Source organism: Olea europaea, chromosome 4 (genome assembly GCF_002742605.1).
Source record: "Olea europaea var. sylvestris chromosome 4, O_europaea_v1, whole genome shotgun sequence".
NCBI classification, from domain to species: Eukaryota; Viridiplantae; Streptophyta; class Magnoliopsida; order Lamiales; family Oleaceae; genus Olea; species Olea europaea.
In genome coordinates this window covers 15,412,675-15,425,694 of record NC_036240.1, presented here as the reverse complement: position 1 = coordinate 15,425,694, position 13,020 = coordinate 15,412,675, and the positions used below count along the sequence as shown (strand labels likewise).

The window sequence follows — 13,020 nt, the reverse complement described above, 5'->3', positions numbered from 1 at the left end:
TGAGCCCCCCCGCCCCCACCCCCCACAACCACCCCCACCTATCAGATATTGAATACATATCTCGACAAGATGAAGCAAATTATTCTAAACAACCAAGAATTCATTCACCCTTTTTTGGTTAACAGTCATAATTCAATATTTTAATCCAACAAGAACTATCTAGCCAACAATCAAAATCAACTCAGCTCAGGAAGAAATAAAATAAGGAATTACATAAAACAGCATAGTAAGAGATTACAGGTAAAAGTTTAACCAGCCAACAAGAACGCAAAGGCTGGAACCCTCCAACAAGTACAAGCACATTTCAAACATTTCATGACCTAAAACAAAAATATTTGAGTTATTGAGATAAAAATAGGTAACTTTAAAGGGAAGAGATGATGACACAACCAAGTTTTGAAGAATCACAAAAGAATCTCTAAGCATCCATTTGGAGGATAATTTATAAACAGTTTAATTTATAAATAGATAGAAATGAGTGGTGAATAAGTAGATGGTACTTGATGGTCAATTTGAATGTGGTTGAAGATGAAATTTGATCATTTATAAATGATACATAGATTTCCCAAAACGGAGTAAGTTATAGAAAAATAGGTAATTCTAACTTTGAACATAATTTTAAGAACAGTGTTATTAATTGCATAGGATGCAAGTAAACATGCGGACCAAATATAGCAAAATAGTTATAATTTGAATATTGCAAGTGTAACCAGATCAAACATCTAGAAAAATTACCTAGCAGCTGATAAGAAAACCCGGAGGAAGCAAAAAAGATAGAAAAATTCAGGAATTAGAAAAATAACTGTAATAACAAGAAAAGGAATTGTTAAATAAAGATGGACTAAAACCAGCACACGTTACAAACGCTAAACTGCAGAAACCAGTTCCCATTGGGAAAACCTTTGATTTCCAAGGGAATCGCCACCAATATTTTACCAGTGAGAATGGAAAATCACCATGAACATTTAAACATAAAAGAATTCTAATACAGTAGTCTGAATCCTGAATGCATGAATTATTGACACTAAATATGACACAATGCAAGCCAAATCTTTATAAGAATTAAAAATACACATAATGAAAGAACATCTGAATAATGATAGCAAGTCAACCCCAACCCCCTCAATGCGAGAAACTACTAACCTGTCAATATCCACAAGCAGTCAGCTAGAAATACCAACCAGCTCAGAATTAAATTGCTCATCATTCCGTTCTTGATTCTGTTTATCAGCAGCAGCTCCATCAGTTTGACTAGAACTATAAAAATTATCGTCTACATTACCCCTACTAGTCTGACTAGGCATTTGCTCAACTGCACCTTGAGTATCTGTGTTACCAAGTTGAGCTGATTTTCCATTGAATCCAGTTCCCAAAATGCCATTATATCCATTGACAGCAAAGCCCATTACTCCAGCACCACCATTCAAGTACGAGGGATAGATGGGAGTTGTACTACCATAATGCAACAAACTTCCCCCAACTCCAATCATTGCAGAAGCATTCCAAGGACTCCTAGGAGCAATTGGAGTGAGATTATAACCAAGTCCACCATACCCTCCAGAGGGATAACCACCACCATAAGTTCCAGTTCCATAAGGGTACCCAGCAACATTGCCATATCCAGAGGGGTAATACGGGTTATAAGTCGGGCAACTTCCTAGCTGATAAGAGTTAAAATTAGAGCCACTTCCACCACCTGGTCTTCCATTAGAACCATTGTTACTACTGCTAATTCCATCCTTAGGTACAGCCCTTTTGACCTCCACGAGCTTTCCATTCAACTCGTAAAAGTTCTTCTTCATAACATCTTCAACAGAATCCTCCAAATCAAAAGTGATAAACCCAAAACCCCTTGGCCTATGGGTCATACTATCCTGCATAATAACTACATCAGTAATTGTACCAAACTTCTCAAAGTAACTTCTGAATTCTTCTTCAGTTAGGTTAGCTGATAAACCTCCTACAAAAATCTTCTTCGTCCTAAACTTATCATTGCTCCTACCATTAGTCCTAGTATCCCTACTCAATCCCCTATTATGCTGCTGTTGACTTTGCTGTTGTTCACTTCTGGGAATTGCCTTTTTCACGTCTACCTATTAAAAGACATGGCAGACAAAATTTAATAAAAAGAAGGCACCCAATTAGCATAAGTATGCTTCATAACAATTGAGAGTGCATAAAATAAAAATTAACATACAAGATAACACAAGACACTTTTATTAAACACACAATTTTCACTGTGTTGCATACACAACGTTCTCTAACAAAACTCAGCACAATAATAAATCAGAAGAAACTTAAGTACTAGGGAGGGTAAATCAAATGAAGATTAAAAATCTTTAACAGAATCAAAAAAGAAATAAAATTTCCATTGAAGAGATATCTGTTTATTTATACTTAACGGAGGATTAAAAAAAAAAAATGTACAATAATCTTAGAGCTGAATTAGCAAATAGGACAAAAATCAACACAGTGAGTCATGAGATAATATAAGCAAGAAAAAAACTAAACGTTTACCCTTTTCCATTAAGAAATGACGAAATATAAAAGATGAGAAATAAGGGGCAACGTACACGACCAACAAATAGCGAAATAATATAAAGATAAACACAACCTAGGCATCCAAGGAAAAAAAATTGGATCTTTCTTTATAAAAAGTGGAGAAAACACCGCACATCCAGCAAACCCTTAAAGGAGTTAATACATGACACCTCATCATGAAAGGGTGGGGCGAGGGGAGGAGAAGCAAATAATCGTACATATGTAAAATATAGGATAAAAAATGTTCAAGCCACAATTTGCAAACCGAAAAGCCTATGAATTTCAAAATTTAAACTGTATTACAACCAAAAAAAAAAAAAAAACCCATGTATCGAAAAATCCTAAAGATTAAAACTTGAACCCTATTAGGAAAAAAAATAACTGGAAAATGTAAACAAAAAAAGTGGAATATCTACAGACCATTCTTCTAAGAATTTCATGGGAATCTTGGAGTGCAAGCTCAACGGCAGAAGATTCCGAAAAGCAGATGAAAGCGAAACCTCTGGGGGTGCCCGTATTCCGGTCCTTTGCAATCACAGAGCTAATCACCGTCCCATATTTACTAAAATGCTCTTTAAGAATTTCGTCCGTCGTATCCCACGAAATACCACCCACAAATAGCTTTCTCTCGTCCGTATCCTCCATTCTTGACCCAGAAACAGAAAACAAAACCCTAGAGGGCTAGGGTTTTGGTTAATAGGGAGCAGCAAACGAGTACAAATGCCAAAACTTGGCGGAAAATTGAACTAGATTTTGGAGAATAAGTGGTCGCGGGCTGGATTTTTTTGGAGAATCCAGTTAAAATGGGATACAATTTGGGTATTTATGGTTTTTGTTGTTGCTAAGGAAGCAATGACTTCATGAGGTTTGACGAGTTAAGAGTTGCGTTAAGAGTTGTAGAATGAATCGGGAAAAAAATTGCACTTTTTTCTAATTCTAAATGAAACAGGTCATTGTGACGTTTGTTTTTTTTTTTTCTGGACCCATTTTGTAAAGAATCGAGTTTCATTTTCTATTTTCAAATTTATTTTTAATTGTACTTTTTTCTTAATAAAATAATTTTACATAATAAATTCAAAATGGTTTCATCTTTTGATTACACACTCTTTAAAAAATAACTTTTTACAAAATTTAATATTAAAATTGGTTTCAAACAAAGGGTATATACGTAATCTTGATTTATCGTACGCAAACATGTTATTAAACTAGATTTTTTACCTCTCTGTACTGATTGGTTAAGGATTCTTTCCCTATTTTTAGTTAGATGGTAGTGTAAAGAAATTATCCTTTTAGATTTTTGTATAAAACGTGTTTGATTTTAATGATATACGATTTTACAAAGATTATAAATGAACAAGACAAATTTAAAAAAAATAATAAAAAATTATAATTTTGACTAGTTCAAATTAGTTGCAACCATAGTATAAGATAACATGAAGTAAAATACTTTTATTTAAAGTTTTTTTTTTTAATATTAAAGCTCGTTTTGTATATTTAATTACACAAAAGAACCATAAAGTTAGGTTAAAAAATTTATATTTAAAGTTTTGACATACTGGCACAAAATTCCCCTATCCTTTGGATATGGTGGAATACACCCTATCTTTATAAAGTGACAGAACACCCCCGTGTATGACCTTTGAGAGGAGAAAAACCCTCGTCGTCCAAGTCCGTTAGGAGAAGAGTTAAATTCACCAAAATTAAAAAGGGATAATCCCAAAATTCATTTTTCAACCACAAAAATTATTTCATCATCTTCTTCCCCAAATCTCCCATCTCCATCCCCATCCCAAGAATCTCCATGTTCAAAATTGACATTGTTGGCGCTCAAAATCAACTTCTTAGTTTATAGTTTTCGTCATGCAACCTATATTAGTGTATCGAGTCTAAATAATATTGTCAATCCAATAATTAAACCAATATAGAATTATTTTTTCTCTATTAGGAATATTTGAAATTCTTGGGACCGTATCAAAGGCTAGTAGTATATTATGGTTTAGGAGGGAACTAAGACTGAAAGATAATCCAACAATAGCTATTGTGCCAAGGCAGTAGTTACTCTTTTTATATGGACATCGAGGGAGAAGGGCACTAGTATCTTGGAAGGGTTTCAAGATGGCGGCTTAAGCAAAGGTTTGGCTTATCATAATGTTTGTTTAGAATTTATACGAAGAAACATCGAGTCAATCGAAAAAGCACTGCAGTGGACGTAGATAGGGAGTGGCAGCTTTGATTATCCACATTTTTGTATAGATAAAGTTGTGCTGAAATGAGTTTTTTGGGCAAAATTATAATGTCTTTGGATTGTACATCGATTGGTGGATTGTGCGACGATGGCACAAATCAGTTATTTAAGTACCTTTGGATTTTACCATTTTTTTGTGGACTCAAAGAATGGTGGAAAATCGTAAATTTAGTTGGTTACTATTGAGTTAAGAAAATGAACCCAAACAAGCTCATGTACCTATTTAGCGAAGTTTAGAAATAAGTAAAGGTTAATGAAAGTTAAACATAAAAGCTCCCTTGAAAGAGGAGCTAATTATCCCTCTTGAATTTCAGGTTGAAAGAAACTTTTATAAAAACATGTTGTGAGTATTTTAAGCATAGCTTCTAAACTAATGAATAAAGGACATGTAAGTTGAAGAATAATATATGAATGTATAATAGAATTAGTTATGCATCCATATTAAATGATCGCTACATGTCGTTCTTTATAATGATTCCGTCTATGGGAAACTGAGCCAAAAAACAACGAATCTGTCCATTGAAGTTGAGAAATCATTGAAATCTGCAAAAAAATGAGCCACACGAAAGTGAATCCCGAGGAAGTAAAAGCACTGGAACTTAGATTAGAGAAGCATAGCGATGATTAAGTGAACGGTGATGGAAATTCAAATTGAAAGTAGAAAAAAATACTGACAAATTTTCTAGCTAGAATTTCTCCCTCTCAACGCCATCATCTATGGAAGAAGATGTCTACAGGAAAAATGATATACGAGATGGCAAAAAATCTTAAAGCACCAACAACATAGAACACATATCTGCGAGCAAAATTTAAAAATTCGAAAGTGAGTTTATAGGGTAAAACCGATGAGAATGAAGTAGAGCCTATTATTAGCTTTTTCACGAAATAGAAGTAATTTGTAAGTATTAAAAACTTGTGATAGTATGATGAAAAGAAGGCAAAAGGAACGGCTTGTGAATGAGCCCGCACTGAAGAGGCTTGCCTCTAAGGTGAACTTTCATGGTAGGAGGTATAGACAACCTATTGTTGTGAGGTTGGGGAGCAAAGGCCTAGTCAAAACTTCATGTAACACTCCTTTGTATGAGGAATATGAAGATCGACCTGTAAGATCACATGAGTTGGATAATGACGATGATCACCTGTCATTCTCGAAGGAAATTAACGAGGTGACAATTTCAAATAATTTTATCCATCATGTAATAAAAATATAATGGAAATGATGATTTGATGTACCATCTTTTTGAATACATGGCACAAATGAGGTTGAAGAAGGTGAGCCCTTCACTAAAATTTCAAGGTTTCCATTCGACATTGGATGCACTAACTAAATGATGCTATAGTAAGTCGACATTAAGCTTGATCAAAAGTTGGCTACAAATGAAGCAGGCATTCTTATGGATGTTCGTTGGAAGTAGGTTGGGACAGGCACTGGCTACAATATTGACTGATATAAGGCAAGAAGATGAGAGTTCCACAAAAGTTACTTAGCATGATTTATTACTGAATTAATTACTTGTGAGATCATATCAGACAAAAAGGCTAGGGATACCTTATGAAATAGTTCGTTAATGGAAGCTCCACTCTGGCAAGATGTCTACAACAAAAATCCAACAATTGGTAAGCTTGAAATAGAATGAGATCCAGACAAAAGATACAATTGAAATCGGAAGAAGATAGAGCAATGTCGGATGGAAAACCTCAAGGAAAAAGCCTCTACATATCCATCTAGATTGTCGAGGTAATGGTTCCTGCATTTACGATCTTGTTAATCTCCTTCATAGATCAAAGGTAAAGCATATCCATCCTCTGAAAATTAGAAGGCAAAATTCTGTAAAATCCATTGTACCAGGGGCAATGATACGGATGTGTGCTTTGAACTACTTAAAATGGCAAGCTACGAAGCCAGCAGGGTGGATTGTATGAAGCGTCTAAGAGTTGAAAGCCTCATTACCCAGGTGTTAGAGGGCGATTTCAAGAGATAACGCCAAGACATGCGGAGTCATCGCTAGTACTAATTAATGTCTCAAACTCCCGGCCTCCAGTGAGAAAAATATTTACAATAATCGGAGGCCTTCGCATCGATTTCATAGGTTTCATCTCTTCTTTCATTGCATTCTTCCATTTTTCCTTTGTAGGGCAAGATAGAGTTTCTTGTACTGATTTTGGTTTTTTATCATTTTCTGGAGATACTGCGAAAACTAGCCCTCCAATCTCATAATGATGTTTAGACATACTTTTTCTAGTATTCTTACAAAGTAAAACTCTGATGTGACACTATTACTTAGAGTTAGATATAAATTGCTCCCACTTGGATCGACAGGTAGAAGTGTTTCTTCTTGCACCTTAGTTGATTCATTGAGTTTAAACTATATTATCTAATTCATACAAAGATTCTTCCTTTTTAATTTCTCTATTACTAAGAAAATACTCTCAAGAAATGTCTCACGTGACTCTATCTCAATTATAGTCCCATCTTGAATTTCACCTATGAATACATATCCTTTGGACTGATCCGAGTATCTTATAAAGATACACCTTTTGTCTCGTGGACCCAATTTTTCTAACTTATTTGAGGAATCATAGATATAGGTAGTTGATCCCTAGGAACTAAGAGAACTCAAATCAGGAGATCTACTGTCCAGAGCTAATATGGTGTAGCAAGTACCGATTTAGAGGAAACTTTATTCATAATATAAGTCATAGTTAACAAAGCATCTCCTCAATATGAAATAGGTAAGTTAGCCTACGCCATCATGAACCTCACCATTTCTAGCAACGTTCTATTCTTTCTCTCATCAACACTATTTTGTTGAGGTGGAGTAGGAATAGTCAGCTGTCTGATGATTCTTTTATCATTATATAGTTCTTAGATCTCTTCGGATAGGATATTCACGTTCTCGATTAGTTCTTAAGGCTTTTGTCTTTCTCTCTATTGGATATTCTTTCTTATTTAAGTCTAAAGCATTCTAATGTCTCTAACTTATGAGAAATCAAATAGATATAATTATATCTCATAAATTGTCTATAAAAGTAATGAAATAAGAGGCCCTATATCTTGCCCTTGATTCTGAGGGCCACATATATCTGAATGGACTAACTGCCATGGATGTTCGGTTCTTAAGGCTTTACCAAATGATTTTCGTATTGTTTTTTCGATTACGCAATTTTCACAAATAAGGAACGAAACCTTAGAGATAGAACCTAGCAAGCCTTCTTTATCTAAGCTATTTATTCTCTTTTGCCCAATATGTCCTAATCTAACATGCATGTATCAAATCCATATTCTCTAGCTGAAGGCATTCCCGAGCAAAGTGACTTAACACCTGATAGTTGAAACATTTCAGCTTGCTCTTATCTTTCTTCTTTCCAAATTATTTACCCTTCTATTGCACTTAGGTTTGTTTTTTTAGATCCCTATCTAGTTTTTTTTTTTTTTCATCTTTAAACTAGTTCTTCTTATGCTTAAAGCCTGAAACTTTTCCAAAACTAGATTCAACCACAAAAGTATGTCTTAGAGATTTAGTCACACCAAGGTGCTCATCCTCTAATACCACATGAAAGGCAGCATCAACAAATATTTTGATGCTATTGTTATGAGTCAGATTGACTTTTTAAATGTCTCCAATTATTAAGAAGGGAGCGAATCAAGAACCTGAACTTGCTACTCACCAGAGAGTATGTGACCAGCCAACTTCAACTCTCTAATCATAGTAGACATGATCCTCACATGCTATACAATGTTGTGATTAGGAAGTTTCCTATATGTATCAAACTTAATAGTCGGCTGTTTGAGTTTAGTTACACTAATACCACCATATTTCTCTCTCTAATATGCTCAGATGTCGTGAACAGTTGGGAATTGCTCACGCTCATGAATGAGATCGTCCACCACAGAACTTACTAAAATTGCACAAGCAATGGAAAATTTCTTTTTCCATGTCTGGTAAGTTTCCTGATCTCTTCTCTTCATCATGCAGTTAATGCCCTTGAAGCAATCTTATTGCTCCAATACATACCAAATTTTATGGCACCAAGTGTTATAGTTATCACCATTCGATTTGTCACCTTTATTAATGCCAGTTATGATATCCTTAGATATTATGGTCCCTCAAAAATTTTAAAGACAATCATATAAATGTCCATTCATGCACACATATCATTTTGCGCTCATGCAAATTAAGTTTTATGATAATTTCTCACTAGACACGGAGCCAAAAGATCACTAAGTTCCCAATTATCACCCATTATTCTAGTGTTACACTATCGCAAAATTAATTTCATAGTGCAAAATCATAGGTTTTATGTCAGAATTACTTAAACTCTTTCAATCGTAAAACACCCACTAAATTAAACAATTAATCATATACAAGATAAGTGAGACATTTTGACTATATATGATAAATATGAAACATATATATAAATCTCAAAATGTCAAATATGTACATGCTTTCATATCAAGCTTCTTTAAACAAAATAAAATTTCACATAGATATTGTTCGACAATTTGAACTAACCATACATATCTAAATGAATTATAAAATTCTCATTTTCCGAATTCCCTTTTTTCATTAAGATCCTGATCAAATAGCTATAGCGTAGAGGTGGTTAATTATCCACAACTTCAATAGCAGTATAATGCCAATGTTTAGGAAGTGTCCTTATTAGATTATACATACTCTTCACCTCACATATAGGTTATCCCAAATGTATTACTTCTCAAAGCATTACATCAAGATATTTTATGTATTGTACTAGGTTATGTTGTCGATCCATTTCATAGTTTCTATAAGCATTTAATTTTTCAACGTGTTCCATAGCATGTGCTTTACTAGCATCTCCTTGTTAATAGAGTGTATAAATTCAGCAATATCTGATCAAGCTCAAAAATTGAAACTAGTCACAATGGATCACATGACTTAATTAAGACATACACAACTCATGAATGTATATAAAACGTAGCATTTCAAAAACTTTCATAGTATTTTTCATTTTCAAGAAAAATGAAAGCACTTTAAAAAATAACTCCTACTATGCAAATATCACTTAACAAATGCACTTGATTTCATAAAAATATTAAAATATTTTCAGAATTTACTCAAGTCCTAAATTTTTTTTAATGCTTTTCATAAATTTATTTCAATTATATAATAAAAATATATTTTATTATCTGAAAATTAATTTTATTTATAAAATCCAAGAATATTTTAGGGACAAAGTTGCAATGTTTCAAATTCCATTTGAAATGTTAAATTGCAGTTCTATCATTTTATGGTTTTTCCATTCTTTTTTTTCATAATAATATATAAGGGTGGGCCTTGTTCAACATCCCTACCCCCAGTGTACACTCATCCGCGATGTGTGTCTTACACACGCCTATTCAATGTAAAAAAGTTTTTTAGATTAGTCCTTTTAATCAATTTTGATGTTTTGAATTAATTTGCGTGATCAGATTTTATAATATCAACTTCTAAGGTTGTGTTTTCGGGCACGAATAGAACTGTATGACACTGAAAATGGAAAGAATGGGTACTATTCATCGTTCACCAAAAAAAGGCAAAGTTTTCAATTTTTTGTCAAAATTTTGGAAGGCCATAATTTCTTTAATTGAAATTCAAATCTTATGTTCTTCATACTATTGGAAAGGTCTTCAGAATATCTATCCAACCATATAAAATGGATCATGTGAAACCTAACTTGCAAGAAGTTATCGTACGATGAAATTTTGATTTTCTTAACTAGGGTTCGATTTTTTTCCCAAAATACAAATCCAAACGAATTGAAAATTTTCAATTATATTCTCCATAATGTAAGAAACACATAGTATAAATATCATGAATTTAAATGAAATATATCAACAATTGCCATTAATAATGTTCAAGCTTTTGAAGAGAACAGCATACATACATTTAGATCATTTCAACTCATTTCTAGCATGTATTTAAACAAGAAAACAATCTATTTAGACTCTGATATAATGTAAAACATGCTTGCATGCTTTTTACCGGATTCGAAGGTGTAAAACTTACTTGAAAAATCCTAAAATGAGATTGAATCATTTGACTTTTGATTGCTTGCTTTTTACATCTTCTTGTACCCACTTTTTGGTCAAAAACACCTGAGGAAGGAATTTGATGTTCATAGTCCAAGAACCCAAATTTGAGATATTATATTTCCAAAAATCAAGCCTTCACTCTCATATACTTTTCACCTTGCATATGTTTTTATGGTTTGCTGTATAATGGAAATTATATTTGGTTGATGGTGGTGGGGGGTCAAAGTTTAAACTCAAAATTTATCTCCTCCCTCCAAAAAAATTCCTCTCGGGTCAATCTACATGGACGACCAACTTTCTTCTAACAACTCTAAGAACACTACGTTAATCTCCAAGTATGAATGTTGATAGCTTCAGGTCGACGAGAATAAAATGAAAGATTTTCCTGACAGGTAAGTTGGCTTTATTGAGTCCAGCACTAGCAACATTGGAGAAGCTGAAACAAGGAAAAAAATTGCCTCGCTATGACTGCTACATCATGGATTGACTAGGATACAACTATGGGAAAAATGATAAAGAGTTGGATGAGATAACTCAGTTGAATAGTGCCATGTGATGGCTGTTAAGGCAACAAGAATTTTTTTTTTCTTTTAAAGTTTGACTATACCTATCTCGTCATCTGGATGATGGAAGGTGGAGAAAACATCATGATGGAAATGATCACTAAGGTTCATCCGGAGTGAAATCTATGGCACCACTGAGTGAAAGTTCCAAAAAATAAGAATATAATTGTACAAAAAAGCAATAAAACGTTGTTAATGTTTTAAATTAGAGAGAAAGAAGAAAACAAAAAATTCGATAAATTCTTGTGTATTTTATTAAGATCCAAAACCCCATATTTATAGGTTATAAATAGGGTTGTAGGGCTACAACGGTTATTCATAAATACTACTATATTTACTACGCTCCCCTTGAATGACTATCTACCCAAAAATGTCTCATTAAAAATATTGTTTGGCAAAAACTCGATGGGAAAATGAATAAAAATAATTTGGAATAATAAAATGATGTCTCGTTAAAACATTATAAAAAATATTCATTATGATAAAAGTTGATCGAAAGAAAAATAGTACACTTACTTCCCTAATTACAATAAATTAAAATTCTTGTAACAAACCATACACGTCTTGTACGTTAATATCTTCAATATTGTAATTCTGGTGAATCATGATCGTGCTATTTGTTATAGCTTTCAAATAATATCATCTTCATAGATGATATCTGTAATACCTCAAACTTCACGTTATACATTTGAGTAAAATGATTCATGTATTTCATGCTAATTACATTATTATTTGCATCAATTTTCTAATTGCCTTTCTTAAAATGGTGCATTCGATTATTGAGGCTTTAAGATTTTTATATGGTGGTAGTCTTCGACTCGTCGACCCAAGTGATGGATTTTACATTGAGCTATGATTGAAAATTAGGTTAACTAAATGTTGGAGATTGGCTTGGTAAGTAATGGAATATCGAAAAGGCCGGAAATTAGTATCGACAAAGGTTCAAGCTTTTCATTCGGTTGATCAAGGTCCCTTTAAACCCTAGGTAAGTAATTGACATATTTGGGTCATTAGACATGAAGTGACATGATCATGATGCAACAATATATGTTTCATATGACATTATAATAATCGAGATGCGAATTGTTGAAATCGGCCGAGAATCGGATGTCAGTCGGGTAAATAATTAAATGAACGGTTGAGGAATTAGCTCTATAAAATATTTTGGGATCTTAGGGCAAGTGAAATGGATTTTAAACACATCAACATAAGCCAAGGATACTTGATTTATACCTGCAAAGATAGATTTAAAATCAGATTTTTTTTTTTTTTTACTAGTGACCATCTCATGCTTGGAATATTTGTCACTTTAACACCCAATTCCTTTAACCTTAAGGAATCAATCTCGTGTCCTATCCCTTAAGTACTTAATATAGGATGAATATATATCTTATAAGTCATAAATGGATTCAAATATAATGGTAGAAAAGTCAAGTATTGCTGCAAAGAAGTCACAACCTGCTTGGACAGCTCATGCTTGAAGATACTTGTCCTTCAACCACATTTTTCTTCACCCTTAAGTATCACTCACAACCCAAATCTTCAAGAATACTTAGGACATTTAACCCTCCAAAGTTATCTCCAAGTGACCCCAAGTGAAAGAGAGATCAAGGGAAGCA

The 13,020-nt window shown here is 33.4% G+C and overlaps 1 protein-coding gene across 2 annotated transcripts in view; it reads right to left on the bottom strand.

The window, feature by feature from the left end:
- LOC111393780 (heterogeneous nuclear ribonucleoprotein 1-like) overlaps positions 1–3,449 on the bottom strand; it is a 12,539-nt gene extending 9,090 nt beyond the window's left edge. The window contains exons 1-2 of one of the 2 annotated variants that reach the window (XM_023019482.1): positions 2,962–3,449; positions 1,143–2,093 (exon numbers count right to left, since the gene is read on the bottom strand). In XM_023019482.1, the coding sequence (XP_022875250.1) occupies positions 1,164–2,093; positions 2,962–3,186 (1,155 nt within the window). In that variant the 5' untranslated portion in view covers positions 3,187–3,449 and the 3' untranslated portion in view covers positions 1,143–1,163. Of the gene's footprint in view, positions 1–808; positions 2,094–2,961 lie in introns of those variants that run through there. The other variant, XM_023019481.1, reaches the window with a different exon arrangement.
- Between the last annotated feature and the right edge of the window lie 9,571 nt (positions 3,450–13,020).